Genomic DNA, 22,968 nt, shown 5'->3' with positions numbered 1-22,968 from the left:
AATTTCAAAGCCAAGTTACACAGGGGCCAGTGTTGCAGCATGGTGGGTTAAGTTGTCGTCTACAGTGCTGGCATCCCGTATGGGTGCCGGCTAGAGTCACTTCTGATCCAGCTCCCTGCTAACGCTAATGTGCCTGAGAAAGCAATGGAAGATGGCCTGAGAGACTGGGCCCCTGTACTCACCAGGGAGACCCAGATAGAGCTCCAGGCTTCTGACTTTGGCCTGGCCCAGCCCTGAACATTATGGCCATCTGGGGAGTGAACCAGCAGTTGGAAGATCTCTGTCTCTGTCTCTCTCTCTCTGTATGTCTCCCTCCACTCTTTCTGTAACTCCAATTTTCAAATAAATAAACAAATCTTTAAAAGGGGCGGTAGGGTTTGAAGGTAGTAGCTCCTCTGTGATGCTGGGAAAGTTCTGTATCTGGGTTGTGCTTATAGTTATATAAATCTGTATCTGGGTTTAAATTGCTTAGAAACACACACAAACACATAAATGTGAAAAACCTTAAAAATGGAATAAGGTCTCTGATCTAGTTAGTAGTATTTTGCCAACATTAATTTCTTTGTGTTGATATTTTACTTTAGTGATATACAAGGAGAATTCAAAAGGTTTGTGTGGAAATAGAAGTAAAAGATGAATTTATTTTGGGGAAAATAATTTGAAATCCATCCATAGGTTTTTTTTTTTCAGAACACACATTTTCTATGAACTTTTTGAAGTACCCTTGTGACATTTCACCATTGGAGGAAATTAAGGGAAGTTTTCATAGCATTTTCTAATAATAAATGTCTGGGATTTCCTTTAAAATACTAAGGAAGGTGGTGAGCATATAGGTGAAGTATGATTTGCCATGAATTGATGTGTTTACACTGAATAGGGAGTGCATGGTGATTAATTATTCCATTTATGCACATATTTCAAATTTTTAATAAGAAAAATTGGATGAAAAAATAGTGAGTTATGAAACATGTTACATTTTTAATTTTCCCCCATGAGCTTTATCAAATTGTACCATTTCAGACTAACTGAAAATGACTTATTGTCTGGCCATTGATCATATATACTTTCATTTAAAACTTTTAATAATGCTACTAGGCATCTAATTGTCAAGTCAACACAGGGAATCTACAAGTAGAGTTTGCTGGTATAGCTTGCTAAATAGTTAATTCCAGAAATGTCCACTATATGCTAGATAAAATAACTATCATTTTAATTTTCAAATATTTTAAAGATGTCACTTAATCCCCTTAGAGTTATCAAGCTAGCATGTCATGATCACTTCAAAGCAAGCATGCTTGCAGGCAGCAGAGTATGCACAGCAAGACACTGGAAGCTTTGTCTTCTTATTACCTAGGTTGCAGACATTCTTGGTAAAAAAAAAATAAAAAGAACTTTCTCAAACATCATCTTATTTTCCCTGTTCACCAAAAAAAAAAAAAAGTTTTTGCCTTTGGTATTACCTAATTATTGTTTAATTTAGATATCTAGAAATCACGTTGGCACCAGGAATTGCATTTTATAATATGACAACATGCTCTCTGTTACCTTTACTACTGACAGTAGGCAATGATAGCAGATTTCTTTTCAGAAATTTAAAGTAGTCTTTAGCCTGAATGTTCTTACTATAAAATATGTGAAAAATTTTATAGAGAAATTTTTTTACTGGATAAATTTTCAAAATAATATTTACCTTAACTGTTAATAAATGATCAGCTTAACAGATTTTTATATAAATGATCTGCTTCACATACTGTGCTTCCATTTTAAAATAACTTTTTTCTTCTATTTCATTTTCTTCATTTTAGACTTCAACATTTTGATAGTACTCTATGCTTTAATCAAAAGTTCTAAAATCTCCATCTTAAACAACCAAAAGTTAAAAAAGTCCTTAATATGAAAGGCAGTTTTACTTACTTTTACCTGATGTTGATAACCTTTTGGTTAAATTTCATATTTAAATTAAGTTGTTTGACAAAACAAAAGTAAGATAATGCAATTGAAATAAGCTGACTTTTGCATGGTAATATAAGTATTCTTGATCTGTGATCACTGAGTGAAATATTTTTCCTCATTCATTATAATGTTTTTAGTGACATCAAGAATCCTTTATTATTGCTCTTATGGAACTCACCTGTATTACTAATGTGGCTTTGTATTTCTTACTGTACATTCGGGGAGTAAATCCTACGGTAAAGAGAATTCCCTTACTGGTACAAGAAGGAAGTTCTCCAGCCTGAGGTTTTACGAAAAACTCCCGATCACTGCCACGTAGGAAGAATGTGGTGAATGGCTCAGGACATCTGCAGCAAAAATACAAATATCAACTTGTTAGACGTGATCATTACTTCATTCATCGTGAGAGCTTCATGAATAAAGTTTGAATTCTGGCAAAATAAGCCTGCAGTTAAACATTAATGCGAATTGCTTATTGGATAGGGAGGAGGCATTTTTTTAGGATTACTAGGAAAATGCCATTCTTCTTAGTGTGGTAAAGTAGAATTCTATAATTTTTGCTCAATGACATCCTCTATGTACAATACTCAAAGAAACAATGTTGTCTCTATAAAAGTTGGAAGAATTCAACATCCCAATTGAAAATTCAGCCATTTGAAAATAAATTCTTATGTAAAATGATTGACCACTAAAGCTATCATAGAGCAGTTTGTTTCTACTACAATTCCATTTTATTTGCTTACTCTCCATTTGCTAAGGCAGATGAAAGCACCTTGCAGTCTCATTAAAGATTCTTGGGCCTAAAGATGGGTTGCAATGATCTGTGGTGAATTGATTAATGTTTAAGATTCCAGTGACCATCTTTATGTCAAGATTGAAGACTAAAGAAAATTGAGGAACTTCTTGGTAGACTAAAGCAGGAGAGAGGCACACTACATTAGGGGTTGCAAGTGAGGCATCTAAAATTCAAACTGACAGAGAAGATGCAGGTAAAAGGTCAAATGCAATTTCTACAAACAGAATTCACAGTGAAATGTGGAAGACATAGGGAATATTTAGATTGCAATTTACTGATTCACTCAACAAATAAATATTGAGTGTCGTGCAGAAGATTTGAGAACATGACTATGGATACAGATGGCTTAGGATGAAATAATACCTCTATATAGACACATGACTTCAGCTAATTTATTTAACCTTTCTGTACCTCAGTTTTATCATTATTTAAATTGATAGCTACTGTAAAGCCGTTAAATCAATGCATGAGACTTCGAAGGTGCTTTAGAAAGATTAGACAATACTACCATTATCACTGTTGTTTGAAAATATTTTATTATCAGTGCTAGGCAATGATAAATGACCCAATAAATTAAAGCTGAAGAAGACGGAGTGTCCATGGGAAATTCCATTAGCACGATGGCAGAACACAAACTCCTAGATCCTCTTTCCCCTAATGGAGACACTGAATCGGCAACAATAGATGGAATAATTCCCTTCGTGACAAATCCAGAAATCAATTTAGAGGCTCCTTCTACACCACAGTTGAATATGAAATAAATCACACAGAAGCCAATAGGAAAATTCTTGCCATAATCCCCTCCTCTGACATGGTGTCACCTGGCAGGTGCTTAATGTCTTCACTTTAGAAGGGGGTTGCCGCAGGGACTCCTTTCTGAATTTCCCGTCTCAGAGTGCTGATGGGGCTTAGCATGCTCCAGCTTCCTGGAGGCCTCTGAGAACAACAAAAGCCTGGGTGAAGCTCTGGGCTCCTGGTTTCAGCTTAGCACAGCCTCAGCCATTATGGCCATTTGGAGAGTGAACCAGCAGATGGAAGAATGATCTCTCTCTCTCTCTCTCTCTCTCTCTCTCTCTCTTTCCCTCCTTCTCTCGCTCTGTAACTCGGCCTCCAAATAAATAAAATAAAATCTTTTTAAAATACATCCACCAGGATATATTGTGCCGTCCTAACGTTTATCTTTTTGTTTCTAATTATCTGATCATTAAGAACTGAGCTTGTTGCTTCCAGTAACTAAATGCTTTCTAGTGTTTTTCAAGAATGTTTTTAGAAATTGGAATGCAGACAGTTCCCTGTTGCTGAGCTGACTTCATTATCTTTGATTTCCAACTTCTTTACAGTCCCACAAAAACATGCAAAAATATTCATGAAGCTGAAACAATAAAATAAAATCTTAACTCTAAAAATTTGGAGGTTTAATGTCCTATAGCTCTAGAGCATAATTATTAGTGATGTAAAAATTATAGCTATTGGAGCTATATTCAGATACTTATGCAGTTGGTGAATTAGTGTAGCACAGCTGTATAATCAGCTCAGGAAATAATGCTCCTTTATGAAAGGCTTAAAAAATTAACTTGTTAGTAAAGACACTTTGTGTTATTTATAGCAGAAGGCTTAAAACGTGGTATAGTTCCAAAGAGAAAATTCTTGTAGAAAATTATGACCCATTTTCCTGTATTTCTAAAGTTGATGTGCAGGAATAAAAGTCTGGGATTGCTGGGAGAAATGCTTGTGGCCAGCAGTATGATATGTAATCTATTCATCTTTAATAGACTGCTACATTTTTAAAATAAAATTTACATAAAACTTAAAGCTGGGCCTTGAACTGAGGAAAAATATCGTTGAGTGGCTCTATGCATGGGATATACAAATGATAGTCAATATTTATTAAATTTCTGTCACATCAGATTTCAATCAGATCTATTAAGTAAACTTGAGAAAAGATTTTAATGAAAATAGAAGGCTTTAAATTGACTTTCAGGAGGGAACAGGAAAGACAGGAGCCTGGAGCCCAGAACTGCATTCCCTGAGAACGAAGAGGGATCCTTCATGGAGAAAGTAGCTGTAAAGCCTGCTCTCTTGATATGAAAGTGCTGATTGGGTCAGATCTACTTCCATCCTGGTAGTGTGGCTGTTCACCCTTGACACACAATTACGTATGCTGTTTGGGAACATAGTCATTGCTACTTGGGGGGAAGTCACTACCTAACTGAGGTAGCCCAGTGTCCCATGGTTGCCTCCTCTGTGATGCTACATGTAGGCCAGCTTCTCTTTGCTCCACTGGAAGCAGGGCTCAGCATCCAAGGAGCAACAAGCCTGAGAAAAGCCTGCATTAGGCTCGAGGAAGACAGAAATGTGAGTGGCTCATGAACATGTCAGGAAGCCCACTGGACCTGCAGGAGAACCATTGAGGCAGAAAAAAGGCAGCGCGAGAGGGAAAGAGGGTAGAAAACGTGAGGCATCTCAGAGACATATTTCCTTACAGAGGCAGACATGGGAGATGCAAGGGGCTCAGATCTATAAAAAGAGATGTGCTATACATTTTGAAATTCATGCATATGTTTTTTTCATAATACACATTTTCATGAACTTTCTGAAGATTCCTTGTATGCATGGATTTAAAAATATTTTTTGCAACAAAATAAACTTCTCTTTCAATTTTATTTTTTACAGACTTTTTCAAATACCCTCGTATATCTGGCCTGTGTTCTTAAATTCAATACCTACAAAACTCCCTGTCATATAGATGACTACCAGTGCATTCATTATTATCATTATAGTTTCCTTGCTATGATATTCAGGCTTGATTGCTTAATAATATAATGATCTACATTTTCTTTGTGAGATAAATCTTTTTTAAATACCTGCTTTTAAACTGTCTTTCCAATTACACACCCTTGATCCCTGGTACTGACACAGGTGGCTTATGTTGCCTCAAATATTCATGAAAGCACTGACATTATACTATCAGATTAATTGTAATTTCACAGAGGCATCAATTTAAATTACATAAACCAGAGGTGAGGTTGCAAGTCACTGAGCCTGCTCTACCCCTGAGCTTCTTCAGGAAAATGTTCCCTTAGTTGTCATCATTTTAGTCAATTCTATATGTGATGATAAAAACAAAATTTCATTCTGAAAATTACATTAAAAATTAAAGGTGTCAGCCATTGCTGCTGATGGCACAGGCTAAAATTGAAGCAATCTATAAAACTAATGACTTTTAGAAGAAAAAAATGTTGACTTCATTAGAGAAGGCAGTGTTGAAGCAAGACCTTCGACTTGTGATTTATGATGTGAATGGGCCTCCTACAGGTTATATGTGGTAATAAGAAAAAGAGTTTCCTGAAATTACTTAAGTGAATTCTCTGATCTATAAAATATATACTTATCCAATGCAAAAAAGAAGACATTAGTGAAAAGTGAGGATTCATTTAACTTGAAGTCCAAGAACTGAACAGGTTTCAAGTGCAATACAACGCAAGAGGCAGTCTGCAGGTATTCTAGCATCATCACTTCTAGTTAATTAGAATCAAAGTTCATGCTTAACCTTAGCAGAATTACTAAATACTCTAAAGCTAAGCATAGTAGTTTCAAAATATATTTTAGTAGCTTCATGAAAGATACTTATACCCTATATTTATTTATTTATTTGATATTTAAGAGATTGATTTTAATTTTTCAGTTATGCATTAGTATATATTGAAGAGGAACTGATATGATAGAGTTGTGTTCACAAATTTGAAATTCTGAGGACTTAAAAACATTTCCATCTAGAGTATCAAGGGTACATTCTATCCCAAATTATTTTACTTGGCAATTTTTTTCCTTCAGTTCCTGTGACTGCAAATACCACCTAAGGGAATGTTACTGCCCCTGGTTGAGAATCACTGGACCTGGTTACAAAACTCATTTTCTTTCTTTTTGTAGGCATCACCTCAACTATGTGGCTTTCAAATATGTAAAGTTCTATACACATCTGCATGTCAAGACAGTGACATAGCTCCAATAGTTCAATTTAATTGGGGTTGCTGGGACTTCCAGGAGGTTCTTATTCATCAATGGTTTGCAGGAATTTGATACTATTGATTCATAGTTTTCTCCATGGACTCCTGTGTTCAAGAAACTTACATAGAAGCAGAAATGAACACTCAATATGAAAACAGAATTTTTCTCTTTTGGTACAAAGGGTGTGTGTGTGTGTGTGTGTGTGTGTGTGTTGCAGTGTTGGGTTAGGGTAGAGATATAGTGCATGGTTTAAAAATAACACTAATTTTAAAACAGTAAGACTCAGATAAGAGAATTCCAGATACCAATCACAACAAATATTTATAGAACTTATTTCTTTCTTGAAAAAGCATTTAGCACAGAGTTAAAGACACGGCTTAGGATGTCTGCATCCCATATCAGAGTGCCTGGGTACAAATCCTAGCTCCACTTCTAATTCCAGCTTCCTGCTAATTCAGACCCTAGGAGGCAGCAGGTGATGGCCAAAACACTTGGGTCCCTGCTACCCAAGTAGGAGCCCCGGATTGAGTTTCAGGCTCCTGGATTTAGCCTGGCTGAGTGCTGGTTCCTGTGGGCATTTGGGGGAGTGAACCAGACAATGGAAGATCTCTCACTGTCTATTTCTCTCTCCTCTCCTCTCCTCTCCTCTCCTCTCCTCTCCTCTCCTCTCTTTCTTCTCTTTCTCTCTTTCTCTTCCCTCTCTCTCTCTGCCTTTGTCTCTCTCTCTCTCCATGTGTCATTGCCTTTCAAATAAATTTCTTTTTTTAGTTTTTAAAATGTTTTTATTTTGTAATTTTTTCAATATTTTGTCATACCCACTTTAAATGTAGGTATAATATACATATATTTAAATACTATTTTTTTTCTTGAAAATAAGGATGTTAATATCACAGAGTCGGGGCCAGTGCTGTGGCATAGTGGGTGAGGCTGCCACCTGAGGTGCCATCATTCCATATGGGCGCTGGTTAAGTCCTGGCTGTTCCTCTTCTGATCCAGCTCTCTGCTGTGGCCTGAGAGGGCAGTGGAGGGTGGCTCAGGTCCTTGGACCCTTGCACCTGTGTCGGAGACCCAGGGTGGGGGGGCTCCTGGCTTCTGGCTTAGGGTAGGGGCAGCTCCAGCCATGATAGCCATTTGGGGAGTGAACCAGCAGATGGAAGACCTCTCTCTCTCTCTCTCTCTGCCTCTCCTTCTCTCTCCATGTAACTCTGACTTTCAAATAAATAAATAAATGTTTTAAAAAAATCATAGAGTGAAGGATTCATGACAATGATTATAACAGAGAAAGAAGAGTGTATTGTCATTTACATGGTATGATTTGGTGAAGGAATATTTATAACTAAATGCCCAATGATATGACATCCACACATTTTTACACTCAAATTTCTTTAAAAATTTAAGAAAAGCAAGTTACCTTTTCCTGTAGGTGGAGTTCCTCAAATTATGCTGCCCAGTATGATGTATATTTTGTCTACAGCTGTCAAAGCTAATGCTAGATATAATTATCTAAAAGAGCAGGAATATTTAGTAGCTTTATCAAGACTGTTTGTATTGGAAGTGTATCTGGACAAATGTGCCGTGTTCATCAGACTATCACAGTTTAGAATTATTTGAATCTAATGTCCACAAGACACCAAGCTAGGTACAGATGTGAACAAAGGTTTTTCTGTTGAAATGGGATCTGAGGGAGGAGAGGATAAAGCTGAAACATCTTACCTAAACTGATACCCTATTCACTAAGCACTGCAAAATCTGGTAGCTGACTTCATTCTTCACTGTGATTGTATAATTACGGGTGTACATGTATGTGTATATGTATGTGTATGTGTGAGTGTGTGTGTGTACATAATTGAAGTCAATGGTATCCACTTCATAGTAACATAAATATAAAATTAAATAATTCTATACATTCTAAGTACTTAAGCACACAATGAACATTTACTATTGTTATTCCTGTGTTGTTCTTAGGTCAGGTAAAAAAGGGAATGAGGAAACTCGTGATCATGAATAATCACTTAAGTGGACTCATTGTCCAACATTTGACACAGATCTGATATTTACTGAATATAAATTATTTTCAGTTTTCTTGGTAGAGCATAATAAATAACTGTATGTGGGGAAATATCCATTCCATATGTTTGTGACAAGAATATGGCAGCCATTCTCAAACATAAAAATAATTGTATTCAGAAAATTAAAATAGCTGCTCGAATAAATACTGACTCTAGAGAGATGAAGCTAATTTGTACAGGAGAGATATTAGATTTTAGTTTTAGAAGTTTTAAAAGAGCTATTAAATGTATGTTTTGTCCTCCATCTGGAACATACGAAAGTCATTTATTTCAGTAGAAAGTCTTTGAGAAAACTGCTTACAAAACAAATTCATCAAGCTTCCATTATATGTCATCATTTTTTAAGGACAGTAGCTTTATTGTTATTGTTAGCAATAAATGGAAATCCAGCTGTGGCAGAAGATAGTTGATGAGTCAGAGATGATTTAAGTCATGCGAGTAGCATTATTCACTAAAGACTTCTCAAATTATATGTATGCATGGAGCATCTTCAAAGAGCCCATGGAAATGCACATTATGGAAAACTATGCATGAATTAAAATTTTTTTGCATCAACAAACTTAACTTTTAGGTCAATTTTTGAATAAAGTTTTTGAGCACCCTTATATTCATGCATGTTTTGTGTGTATGTATAAATATATGTGTGTTTCTAAATACACACAAGCCATTATCAGTTTTTCTTTTAATCAAAATCCTCATCTGCAGTATATGCTCACTTTGTAAGGTGAAAATTGCTACATAGAGTAATTCACATGACTATTTTTAAAAATGGCTAACTTATACTAATTAGGAATTCATTTCTTTCTAATTTGCACACTCTATCAAAACTGAGCTGTAATTAGTGATAATGACCAGGAGATGGCACATTCTCATTTCCTAAGATGTACATATAAGCCTTTGTACAATTCATAAAGTTCATTCACTTTAAAGAGACAGATTTTTAAATGTTATCACAAATAGCACATGTGGGTGAAAAATAAGATATTCAGAAAAAAATAAGAAAATCAAATGTCTCGAAACTTTTGTTACTAATCACTTAAATGCAAATAAATATTTTTAAATAAAAATTAATATGTAAGCAGTTTTGATCCCTTAAACTCTACTAGTTTTTATCCTAATTGTTCAGAATACTTCACAACACTGAATCGTGATGCTTAAAATCATCCTTGATAAATTGTGGTCATTTTAAATAATGAAAACATATAAAATGAAATGTATTCCTTAAAGCAACATTCTTTCACTTTTCATGTCTCCTCTTTTCCTAGGAACACTAATGTTTTACATATTTAATTCAGGAGATAGAGAAGCTATCACTTCCAGGAGCACCATGCATGTTTTTTTTTTCAACTCTTCCCTTACTACAGCCTCAGCAAACAAGAAAAAGATACAGTGGCCAGGGCAAGGGATAATTCCTTGTAAGAAGATTTTTTACTGGGTAATAATAAAGATGGTGGAGTAGGGAGGGAGCTTACTGTTCTAGTCTAGAAGATAGTTTTTAAAAAGTGGAAAGAGTGAGGTCTCATGGAAAGGTTAGGGAAAAAACAGCAGAGGAAACTCTACATAAATTAGAGGAACACTGTGGACTTGCATGGAGGGTATAGACATGCACAACTCAGGACTCCAGCAGCTGAGAACCTCAGAACCAGCTCTGGAATGAGGTGAGACCAGACTGCAGCAGCCCAAGCCGCTGGCGACAAAGCTGGGGGAAGAGCTTGGCAGGAATAAAGCCCTGTGGGGGACAGTGTGCAGCCAAACTAGAAGAGAAAAAAAAAAAGGAGAGAGGGACTTGTTTCTCTCTCCCAACTACACTGCCACCCGTGTCCTGTAACAAGCCAATAGAGGGCAGGCATCATCTTGGACACATGTGACAGCTGTGCCAACTATGTCCATGTGCCCAGTAACGAGCCAAGCAGAGATGCCTGAGTCTGGTAGGGAGAACTAACAGGGGGCTGGGTGCTCGTGAATGTGGAAGGCTTGTGTGCTGGGACTATAAAAACACTGTGGCTGCATGGGAGGGCTCAGGGTGTGGCTTGGACTTTGGGCAATCACTGCAGGAGACTCCACATGCTCAGGTCTCCCTGATTCCCTGGTGAGGGTCAGTGCTGCAGAATCTATGCTTATACCAAGGACTGCACAGATCCTCTGTGTAGTTGTTGTGACAGTAGAGATGAATGTTATGCCCATTGAGGCTAGCACCCAGGCACCGGTCTCCTTTGAGTAGAGGAAATGAGCTGAGACTATGTCAACAGAGATGAACAAAACTTCCCTCTGATTAAAAAAAAAAAAGAGAGAGAGATTTACCATGCCCAAACTGGGTGTTACCTTGGACATTCCCTTTACCCAGAGCTCCCTGGCCAACGCAGCACACACCTCTAGGTATTCACTGAAAAAGCAGACACTCCACTAATCCACAGAGGAATAGTCCAAAGATAAAAGCCATCACAGGAAAAAAAACAAACAAGAAACCAAAGAGTATCTCCACAAATGCCGAACAATAAATGCAGCAATTTAAGAAACAATGATAAGACAAAATGACATCCCCAAAAGAATACAACATTTCAATACTAGAAAGTGAAGACAAAGAGACTGAAGAAATGCCAGAAATGGAATTCAATAAGTTGATCATAGGATTAATTAGAAGTAATCAGAAGCAAATCCATAAACTAATGAAATCCATACATGACATGAAAGTAAATTTCTCCCACAAAAATGAGATCTTAATGAGAAATCAAAATGAATTCTTAGAAATGAAGAATTCAATAGAATAAATTGAAAATGTAGTGGAAAGCCTTAACAACAGAATCAGTGAAGCAGAAGAAAGAATATGCAACTTAGAAGACAAATTTCAGGAAATTTTAGTCAGAACAAAAACAGGAAGAAATTAGAAAACTAAAAAACACTGTTGGAGTTCTAGAAGATACTATCAAATGACTCAACATATGGGTCCTAGGAGTTCCTGAAGGTGTGGAAAGAGAAAGGATTAGAAGGCCTTTTTAGTGAAATAATAAGAGAAAATTTCCCTAATTTGGAGAAATAAATGGATGTCAAATATAGGAAACACATAGAACTCCTAATAGACATGACCAGAAAATATCTTTACCATGATACATTGTAATCAAACTCTTCACAGCAAAACATAAAGAAAAGATTCTAAAATGTGCATGACAGAAATGCCAGAATACTTTCAGAGGATCTCTAATTAGACTCACAGCAGACTTCTGATCAGAAATCCTATAGGCTATGAGAGAATGGTGAGATATATTTCAAGTCTTAGGAGAAAAACAACTGTCAACCCAGAATACTGTATCCTGCAAAGCTCTCATTTATGAATGAAGGTGAAATAAAGGCCTTCCATAACAAACACAAATTGAAAGAATTTATCACTACCTGTCTAGCCTTAAAAAACATGCTTAAGAATGTGCTACACATAGAACCATGGTCATCACTATGAAAGAAGGTGAAGGCAGAAAATCTCCCAATAAAATTACAAAGAAATCCAAAGTAAAAAATAGGAATATTATGGAAAAATGCCAAGGCAAAGTCATAACTTATCAATAGTCACCTTGAATGTAAATGGCCTCAACTCTCTAGTTAAAACACACAGACTGGCTGAATGGATAAAAAAAAAAAAACAACCCTTGTTGCATACAAGAAATACAACTCACCATGAAAGATGCATGCAGACTGAAATTTAAAGGATGGAAAAAGGTATTTCACGCAAACAGAAACCAAAAAGAGCTAATATCAGACAAAATAGAATTTAACACAAAATAGTAAAAAATGACAAAGAAAGGCATTATGTATTGATTAAGGGATCAATTCAACAAGAAGAAATAACTATTATAAACATATATGCATCTAATTTCAGGGCCCCTGGGTATTTAAAAGAAATGTTAATGGATCTAAAGGAAGACATAGACTCAAATAAAATAGTAATGGGGGACTTCAATACCCCACTTTCAGCAATGGACAGATCAACCAGACAGAAAATCAGCAAGGAAACAATAGAGTTAATCAACACTATAGATCAAATGGGCCTAACAGATATCTACAGAACTTTCCATCCTACAGTTGCAGAATATGCATTCTTCTTAGCATGCATGGAACCTTCTCTAGGATTGACCACATGCTAGGCCATAAAGCAAGTCTCAGCAAATTCAAAAGAATCAAACTCATACCATGCATCTTCTATGACAAAAAAAGAAATGAAATTGGAAATAAACAACTCCAGAATCTATAGAATTTATGCAAACACATGGAGACTGAACAATATGCTCCTGAATGAACAGTAGGTCACTGAAGAAATAAAAAAAATTATGGAAACAAATGATAATGACAATACAACATCAAAACTTATAGGATATATAAAAAGCAGTGTTAATTGGAAAGTTTATAGCAATTGGTGCCTATATCCAGAAATTGGAAAGGCACCAAGTAAATGACCTATCAGCACATCTCAAGGACCTAGAAAAACAACAGAAAATCAAACCCAAAATTAGTACAGGAAAAGAAATAATTAAAATAGAGAAGAAATAAACAAAATTGAAAAAAAATATACAAAAGATCAGCAAAACAATGAGCTGGTTTTTGAAAAAATAAACAAAATTGATATAACTTTGACCCATTAACCAAAAAGAGGAGGGAGAAGATCCAAATTCACAAATTTAGAAATGAAAAAGGAAATGCAACAACAGACACAACACACATAAAAAGAATCATCAGAAATTACTACAAAAAGCTGTATGCCAACAGCCAACAAAATGGGAAACATGGAAGAAATGGAGAGATTACTGTACATACACAACCTACCTAAATTGAGCCATGAAGACACAGAAAACCTAAGCAGACCCACAACCGAGACAGAAATTGAATCATTAATATAGGCCCTCCCGAGAAAGAAAAGCCCAGGACTGGATGGCTTAACTGCTAAATTCTACCAGAAATTTAAAGAAGAACTAACTTGAATTCTTCTCAAGCTTTTCAAAATAATTAAAAGGGAAGGAATCTGCCCAGATTCATTCTATGAAGCCAGCATCACCTTAATTCCTAAACCCAAGAAAGATACAACAGAGAAAAAAATACAGATCAATTTTCCTGATAAACATAGATGCAAAAATTCTCAACAAAATACCAGCCAATTGAATCCAACAATATACCAGAAAGAACATTCACCTGACCAAGTGGGATTTATCCCTAGTGTGCTGCGATGGTTCAACATTCACAAAAATCATCAATGTGATAATCACATTAAGAAACTGAAGAACAAAAACCATATGAGTATATCAATAGATACAGAGAAAGCATTTGATAAAATACAACACCCTTTCATGATGAAAACTTTAAGCAAATTGGGTATAGAAGGACATCCCTCAACAAAATCAAGGCAGTTTATGACAAAGTCATCGCCAGTGTCCTATTTAATGGGGTAAAGTTGGAAGCATCCCCACTGAGATCTGGAACCAGACAAGGATGCCTGCTCTCACGCTTGCTATTCAAAATAGTCCTGAAAGTTTTAGCTAGAAACGTTAGGCAAGAAAGAGAAATCAAAGGGATACAAATTGGGAAGGAGGAAGTCTAACTATCCCTATTTGCAGATGACATGATACTTTATATTGGGGGTCCAAAAGACTTCGTTGGGAGACTATTGGAACTCAGAGAAGAGTTTGGTAAAGTAGCAGGATATAAAATCAACATACAAAAATCAATAGACTTTGTATACTCAGGCAATATCACAGCTAAGAATGAACTTCTAAGAATAATCCCATTCACAATAGCTACCAAAAAAATCAAAGACCATGGAATAAATTTAACTAAGGATTTTTGAGATCTCTACAATGAGACTTACAAAATGTTAAAGAAAGAAATAGAAAAGGATACCAAAAAATGGAAAAATATTCTATATTCATGGATTGGAAGAATTATTATCATCAAAATGTCAATACAACTGAAAGCAATTGAGAGATTCAATACAATACCAATCAAAATACCAACAACATTCTTCTCAGACATAGAAAAAATGATGCTGAAATTCATATGGAAACACAGGAGACCCCAAATAGCTAAACAATTGTATACAACAAAAACAAAGCCAGAGGCATCCACAATACCAGATTTCAAGACATACTACAGGGCATTTATAATTAAAACAGCCTGCTACTGGTACAAAAACAGATAGATAGATAAGTGGAACAGAATAGAAATGCCAGAAATCCATCCAAGCATCTACAACCAACTTATCTTTGACAAAGGAGTTAAAATCAGCCCCCTGGAGCAAGGACAGCATTTTCGACAAACAGTGCTGGGAAAATTGCATCTTCACATGCAGAAGTACAAAGCAAGACCCCTACATTACACCTTACACAAAAATCCACTCAAAATTGATTAAAGACCTAAATCTATGACCTGATTATTAGAGAACATTGGGGAAACCCTGCAAGACATTGGCATATGCAAAGACTTCTCAGAAAAGATCAGAGAGGCACAGGCAATCAAAGCCAAAACTGACGAATGGGATTACATCAAATTTAGAAGTTTTTGCACCACAAAAGAAACAGTCAGGAAAGTGAAGATGCAACTGACATAATGGGAAAAATTATTTGCAAACTATACAACTGATAAAGGATTAATATCCAAAATCTATAAAGGGCTCAAGAAACTCAACAACAACAAAACAAATAACATAGCTAAGAAATTGGCAAAAAGGAAACTTGTTGAAGTGAAATGGACACTATGAGAAACAGTGACTTGATCAGCCATTGTCCCGACTGTTGATGTACAATGTAATACTTTATCCCTTTTATTATTTTTTTCTACTTAATACTATTGGTTGAACTCTGTAATTAACACACAATTATTCTTAGGTGTTTATAACTAGTACTCAAACAGTATTTTACACTTTATGTTCTGTGTGGGTGCAAACTGATGAAATCTTTACTTAATATATACTAAATTGATCTTCTGTATATAAAGATAATTGAAAATGAATCTTGATGTGAATGGAATGGGAGAGGGAACAGGAGATGGGAGAGTTGCAGGTGGGAGGGAAGTTATGGGGGGAAAAGCCATTGTAATCCATAAACTGTACTTTGGAAATTTATATTTACTAAATAAAAGTTTAAAAAAATAACAAAAAAAAAAGAAATTTGCAAAGGACTTGAACAGGCATTTTTCAAAACAGGAAATAAAATGGTCAATAGACACATGAAAAAATGTTCAGGATCACTAGCTGTCAGAGAAATGTAAATCAAAACCACAATGAAGTTTCACCTTACCCCAGTTAGAATGGCTCTTATACAGGAATCAACAAATAACAAATGCTGGTGAGAATGTGGGGAAAAAGGTACCCTAATCCACATCTGGTGGAAATGTAAACTAGTAAAGCCATGATGGAAGACAATATGGAGCTACCTCAGAAATCTGAATATAGAACTACCATATGACCCAGCCATCCCACTTTTGGGGATTAACCCATGACAAATGAAATCAGCATATGAAAGAACTATGTGCATTCCCAGGTTTATTGCAGTTCAATTCACAGTAGCTAAGACATGCAATCAATCCAGATGTCCATCAACTGAAGACTGGATAAAGAAATTATGGGATATGTACACCACAGAATACTACACAGCTGTAAAAAACAAACAAACAAACAAACAAACAAAAAAAAACAGAAACAAAACCAAAATCTTGTCATTTGCAACACAATGGATGAAACTGCAAAACATAATACTTAGTGAAATAAGCCAGTTCCAAAGGGACAAATACCATATGTTCTTCCTGACCTGTGATAACTAATAGAGCACCTAAAAGGCAATCTCTAGAAGTAAAATTGACACTTTGAGAAGCAATGACTTTGAACAGCCCTTATGTTGACTGTTGAGGAACAGGTTTTTTTTTCTTCATATTATTTATTGAACACTGTGGGGAGCAACTCGGACTAGACTAAGTTACTGGAATTAAGACTTATTCTATGCATCTGCTCTCCCACAATATGGCGCTGAGAAGGGAGAAACAGCTTCTACACAGCTGCCTCCAGTTCAACCAATAAACTGTAGGACTTACTCCTGATTGGAGGAGAGCTGTGTGCTCGGCGTGTGGGTAGCAGAGTTGGGATTGGTAGATGAGGACTATAAAGGAGGAGAGAGACAACATGCACCAGGAACATCTAAGGGGAACATCTATCTGAAGGAACACCTGTGCAGCCCCCAAGAGAGCTGGCCGGCGGTGTGCTGCTCCCCCGCGGAAGTGGGGAAAGTGGCTGGGGGAACCGCCCTTCCACGGAGGTGGAAGGGACGGCAGCCAACCCGGGAAGAACCAGCAGCAAACCCGGGGAGGGCCGAGCAGACAAAAGAACAGCGCAGGGTCCTGTGTCGTTCCTCCACGAAGAGGGGGAGCGACAGAACACTTTACTTAACATAGAACATATGTGTGTAAATTTAATTGAAAATAGATCTTGGTAAAAAATAAGAGTGGGAGTGATCACTGAGGTCATAAATAAGAGTTTTTATAGTTAAATTAACAACAGAAGTCACTGCACTTACTCCCTATGTAGGGCCTCTGTCCTTAATGAGTTGTACTATGAGAATTAACTGCAAAACTTGCTCTCAACCAGTACTTTTTACATTGTGTGTATGTATGTGTGCAAACTGTTTAAATCTTTACTTAGTATTGAGTTGGTCTTCTGTATATAAAGTTAATTAAAAATGAATCTTAAAGAAGAATGGGATAGGAGAGAGAGTAGGAGGTAGGATGGGAATGGGGGAGGAAGGGCGGGTATGGGGGGAAAAAAACACTGTATTCCTAAAGTTGTACCTATGAAAATTGTATTCATTAAAATAAAGCTTTAAAAATAAAAGAGTGGGAATAAGAGAGGGAGGAGGAAGTAGGGTGGGATTCTGGGTGGGAGGGTGGACACAGTGGGAAGAATCATCATGTTCCTAATGTTGTAATCATGAAATGTATGAGGTTTGTAATATAAAGCTGTATAGTTCTGCATATATTTCTCTGGACTTACTTCTAAGGGTACAGTTTAAAAATTTGCCATGTGGCCCCAAATCCCCTTAAGCTCGGTGGAAAAAATAGTATTTTAATTTTTAAAGTGAGCATATAGATAGGATTCAGTGATAAAGTGATCATATAAATAGGATTAAATGTTTGGTAATAATAATAGAATTAAAAAGTAGTGAATGCTGGAACATAGCAAGCAGTTCACACAGCAGACTCATAGAATGACAATCTCTTTAAGTAGCACTTTGACCTCAGAATCAGCCCTCAAGGCATTCTGCTCTGGCTGAAAAGCCCATGAGGGCATTTTAGGCATGGAAAGACGAGACACTGTGGCAAAGAAAAATTTTCTACATGAAGCATCTCTGTAAGTGAGACCCCAGTGGAAAGAAGGGGCCATCAAAGAAGGAGGTACTTTCCTCTGAAGGGAGGAGAGAACTTAATAAAGGATGAAGGCATATTGAATTAGATCTAATTGTGTAGTAATCTAAATCATGTGTCATATATTTTTCTGGTAGTAGCCAAAACAATAACTTAAAATACATGTAAAAATCAAGACATCTTATGAAAATACTGACTTTAAGGCCGGTGCTGCGGCTCACTAGGCTAATCCTCTGCCATGCGGCGCCAGCACACCAGGTTCTAGTCCCGGTCGGGGCGCCTGATCCTGTCCCGGATGCCCCTCTTCCAGGCCAGCTCTCTGCTGTGGCCCGGGAGTGCAGTGGAGGATGGCCCAAGTGCTTGGGCCCTGCACCCCATGGGAGACCAGGAGAAGTACCTGGCTCCTGCCTTCGGATAGGTGCAGTGCACCGGCCGCGGCGGCCATTGGAGGGTGAACCAACAGCAAAGGAAGACCTTTCTCTCTGTCTCTCTTTCTCACTGTCCACTCTGCCTGTCAAAAAAAAATAATAAAAAATTAAAAAAAAGAAAATACTGACTTTATGATTGTCTCATTTTTCTCAAAAGTCCTAGTGAAAGTGTAAAGATGTGCTCCAAGGGGAATCAAGGAAGTGAGAATTGAATTCCTAATTTATTACTCTGAGATGACTGAGACATGGGTGCAGTTTTGTCCTTTTATCATAAGAATTAAAAAATATTAAGTTCAGCATATCTGTAATACTTTAACATTAATATTATTATGGTCAGACACTACACAAATTAGGATGATGTTGATCAAAATCATGAGAGAATGAATCATTTTGGCATCTGAATTAAATTGGATTTTCAGAAGAAGATAATAGCCGCCTGATTCTACCCTATTTCTGTTATTAGTCCTTCATCTATGTCTCCATTCAAGTAAATTCATTCAGTTTCCAATTAGATTTATAAACAAAGTAGACTAATGAAAATAATTTGTTTTTCATATTAGACAGAAATAATCATGATGGCATTCTTCTGGGAAACTTATACATTTCATTTTGTCTTTATTGAGAGTTTTCTTTTGTGTGTGTCATATAAAATTTGAGACTTTTATTACAATCTCTTATAACTGATGATTTAATTATTTAATTTCATCTGTCAACAGTAATCACAAGTGAGGCAGTGAAAGATGGAACTTATGTTACTTTAAATTCAAAGGATTTAGTTCCTACATTTTCATTAAATTAATTAGAGTAATATCAGAGTGATTAATTAACAAGGAGGCGATATAATAGCTCAATTACTATTAACTCTATGAATATGTTTTGTTTAATCAAGAGAGAAGAGAGATAATTTTACTCATTAAAGACCCATATAAGATATGAAATAAGTTTCCATTTTCATGTTTTAGATGGGACCTATCTCATAGCTTTTCAGCTAATTTTCATTCGTGTGTGAAACTCGTGTAGTAGAATATTAAAACAGATCTGTAATTCCAAGGTCTATGGGTAAAGCCTGAGTGTTATGTAGAGTACAGATGCATATAGAAAAGCAGATGAAGAAAATTTTATTTTCTCCCCAAGACACAGTTTCCTCATATTCAACAAGTATGATATTAAAAGGTACTACATATCAAATAAGTAGAGTTTCAGTTTTTGCACTCCTGATTGCAAAGAGATTGTGTTAACCTGACCAAACTGGAAAAGTTATACAGCAACAAGTAAAAAATTCTTAATAAATTACTAGAACATCTATTCTTAATAAATTACTGAGCTCTAATCATGTGCATATCTGTGTGCATTTTGAACTGGTTAGTCCATTAAAAACTTCTTTTGATTACTACGAATAATTTGCTTTGAAAAGACTCCAAATATATTGTTCTAATGGTTTTATGAAGTAAATTAGGGTGTAAATTTCCACAGCAAAAATGACTAATCTTTAATAAATAGTTTTAAAAGACTTTCACAAGATCCCTGATTAGGAATAATAAAGAAATAAATATGCAGTGATCTCCAGAAACAATAAATATGCTACAATTCTATTTTGTCCCTAAGTGTACCTAATGGAAATTTATATTCAATAATCACTGAAGACATTGATGAGTAATTTTTTACCTATCATTTAAACCATCGAGATTTTCCTTCTTCCAGAGCATACTTTTTTTTTTTTTTGACAGGCAGAGTGGACAGTGAGAGAGAGAGACAGAGAGAGAAAGGTCTTCCTTTGCCGTTGGATCACCCTCCAATGGCCGCCGCTGCAGCCGGCGCACCGCGCTGATCCGATGGCAGGAGCCAGGATCCAGGTGCTTTTCCTGGTCTCCCATGGGGTGCAGGGCCCAAGCACCTGGGCCATCCTCCACTGCACTCCCTGGCCATAGCAGAGAGCTGGCCTGGAAGAGGGGCAACCGGGACAGAATCCAGCGCCCCAACCGGGACTAGAACCCGGTGTGCCGGCGCCGCAAGGTGGAGGATTAGCCTATTGAGCCACGGCGCCGGCTCCAGAGCATACTTTTTTTTTTTTTTTTGGAAAGTCAGCTACTTCTTTTTTTTTTTTTTAACTTTTATTTAATGAATATAAATTTCCAAAGTACGGCTTATGGATTACAATGGCTTCCCCCCATAACGTCCCTCCCACCCGCAACCCTCCCCTTTCCCACTCCTTCTCCCCTTCCATTCACATCAAGATTCATTTTCGATTCTCTTAATATACAGAAGATCAGTTTAGCATACATTAAGTAAAGATTTCAACAGTTTGCTCCCACACAGAAACATAAAGTGAAAAATAATAGATGATTTTTTAAATGATGATGAAATCAGATCAGACCTATTGTCATGTTTAATCCCAGTGAGAGTCAAGTTGGGAATTGATAATTTCTTTTTTTTTTTTTTTACAGAAGATCAGTTTAGTGTACATTAAGTAAAGATTTCAATTGTTTGCACCCCCATAGAAACACAAAGTGAAATATACTGTTTGAGTACTCGTTATAGCATTAAGCCTCAGTGTACAGCACATTAAGGACAGAGATCCTACATGAGGAGTAAGTGCACAGTGACTCCTGTTGTTGACTTTACCAATTGACACTCCTGTTTATGGTATCAGTAATCTCCCTATGCTCCAGCATGAGTTTCCAAGGCTATGGAAGCCCCTTGAGTTCTCCGACTCTTATCTTGTTTAGACAAGGTCATAGTCAAAGTGGAGGTTCTCTCCTCCCTTCAGAGAAAGGTACCTCCTTCTTTGAAGACCTGTTCTTTCCACTGGGATCTCACTCACAGAGATCTTTTATTTAGGGTTTTTTTTTTTTTTTTTTTTTTTTTTTTTTTTTTTGCCAGAGTGTCTTGGCTTTCCATGCCTTCCAGAGCATACTTATAAAGCATCCCTGGAATGCCTAGCACTGAACAAGAGAGCCTGCGTTCCACCCCTCACTGAATTCAAGCTAATGATAGCAGATTACACAGCCCAGCACATTATAATCAAACTTCTGAAAACTAAAGTTAAGAAAACATCTTGAAAGAAGTTAGAGAGAAGGAAATGTTATTTATTGGGAAACAAAAACCCAAATGACAACAGATTTTTCCTAATAAATCCCGAGAGTCAGAAAGAAGTGACACAATATTTTTCAAATCCTGAAAGAAAAGATTCTGAATCATGAATTTTATATTTAGCAAAAGCATTCTTCAACAGTGAAGGAGAAATAAAGACAGCAACCGTAGGTGAGAGACTGTCACCAGTAGAGTTAACTTTAAATACCTAAAGAATGTTCTTTAAACAAACAAACAAAAACTGAAAACAAAAGGCTAGGACTTCAGGAAGGGAAAAAAAAAAAAAACAATGGAATGGGTAAAAATGTTATAATAGACTGTATTTTTCCTTCTGAGTTTATAAAAGTATATTTGAAAATTGATGTAAAAATTATAGCATCTTCAGACATAGGGTTCTACCTGTATAGTAGAAATAATCAAGAGGTTTACATTTAAAATGTGGGAGGATAAAGGGACACAAATGAAAGCGAGGTTTCCACATTTCTCATGAGGTAGTAAGATGTTTATAGCAGTAGACTGTGGTTTGTTCTATATGAATGCTATATTGCTGACAACAACTAAAAACCAACTCTACAGTGAGATATATTAAAGCACTGTAGGTACATAAAAATGGATTCTAAAACTTTCTTAAGCCAAAAATAAGGTAAGAAAATGAAACAGAAGAACAAGAAACAAAATGAACAAGCAGAAAATGAAAACTAAAATGGCATAAACAATACCTAATATATCCATAGCTACTTTAAATGTGTTATTTAAATCACATAAATAGAAATTAAGAGTTGATTTTATAAGAATCCAATTATATGCTATCTACAAGAAGTCCACATCAATGTAATGATATAGGGAGAATAAAAGTAGAAGGAAGAAAAACCACTACAATGCATAGACATTTATTATTATAAAAATCTGGAGTGAGTATATTAATACCAGATAAACCAGACTTCAGGGCTAATACATCTTGTAGGAGGAAAGAGACACTACATAATGATAAAATAGCAAATACATCAAAAGACACACAATTTGTATATATTCTAGACTAAAAACTTCAGATCTTCAAAAATGCATTAGCAAATACACAATTATTTCCAGCAATACCAACACCCGACTCTCGTCAACTAATAGGAGTACTGAACAGAAAATCAGCAAAGGAAGCAAACCAAATGAATGATATCATGAACCAACCGGCTCCTATAGACATTTGTGGGACACTCCATCTTCCTCTGTTTTCTTAAGGTATATT

The 22,968-nt window shown here is 36.2% G+C and overlaps 1 protein-coding gene across 1 annotated transcript in view; it reads right to left on the bottom strand.

Moving 5' to 3' along the window:
• Positions 1 to 22,968, bottom strand: part of CFAP47 (cilia and flagella associated protein 47) — a 369,488-nt gene that overhangs the window by 4,450 nt on the left and 342,070 nt on the right. Inside the window, exon 63 of the mRNA XM_051827003.2 lies at positions 2,132 to 2,300. Within this exon, the coding sequence (XP_051682963.2) occupies positions 2,132 to 2,300 (169 nt within the window). The remainder of the gene's footprint in view (positions 1 to 2,131; positions 2,301 to 22,968) is intronic.

The sequence above is a fragment of the Oryctolagus cuniculus genome, chromosome X (assembly GCF_964237555.1).
Source record: "Oryctolagus cuniculus chromosome X, mOryCun1.1, whole genome shotgun sequence".
NCBI lineage: Eukaryota > Metazoa > Chordata > Mammalia > Lagomorpha > Leporidae > Oryctolagus > Oryctolagus cuniculus.
Note: the sequence above shows the minus strand (reverse complement) of the source record. Positions and strands in the feature narration are given on the sequence as shown.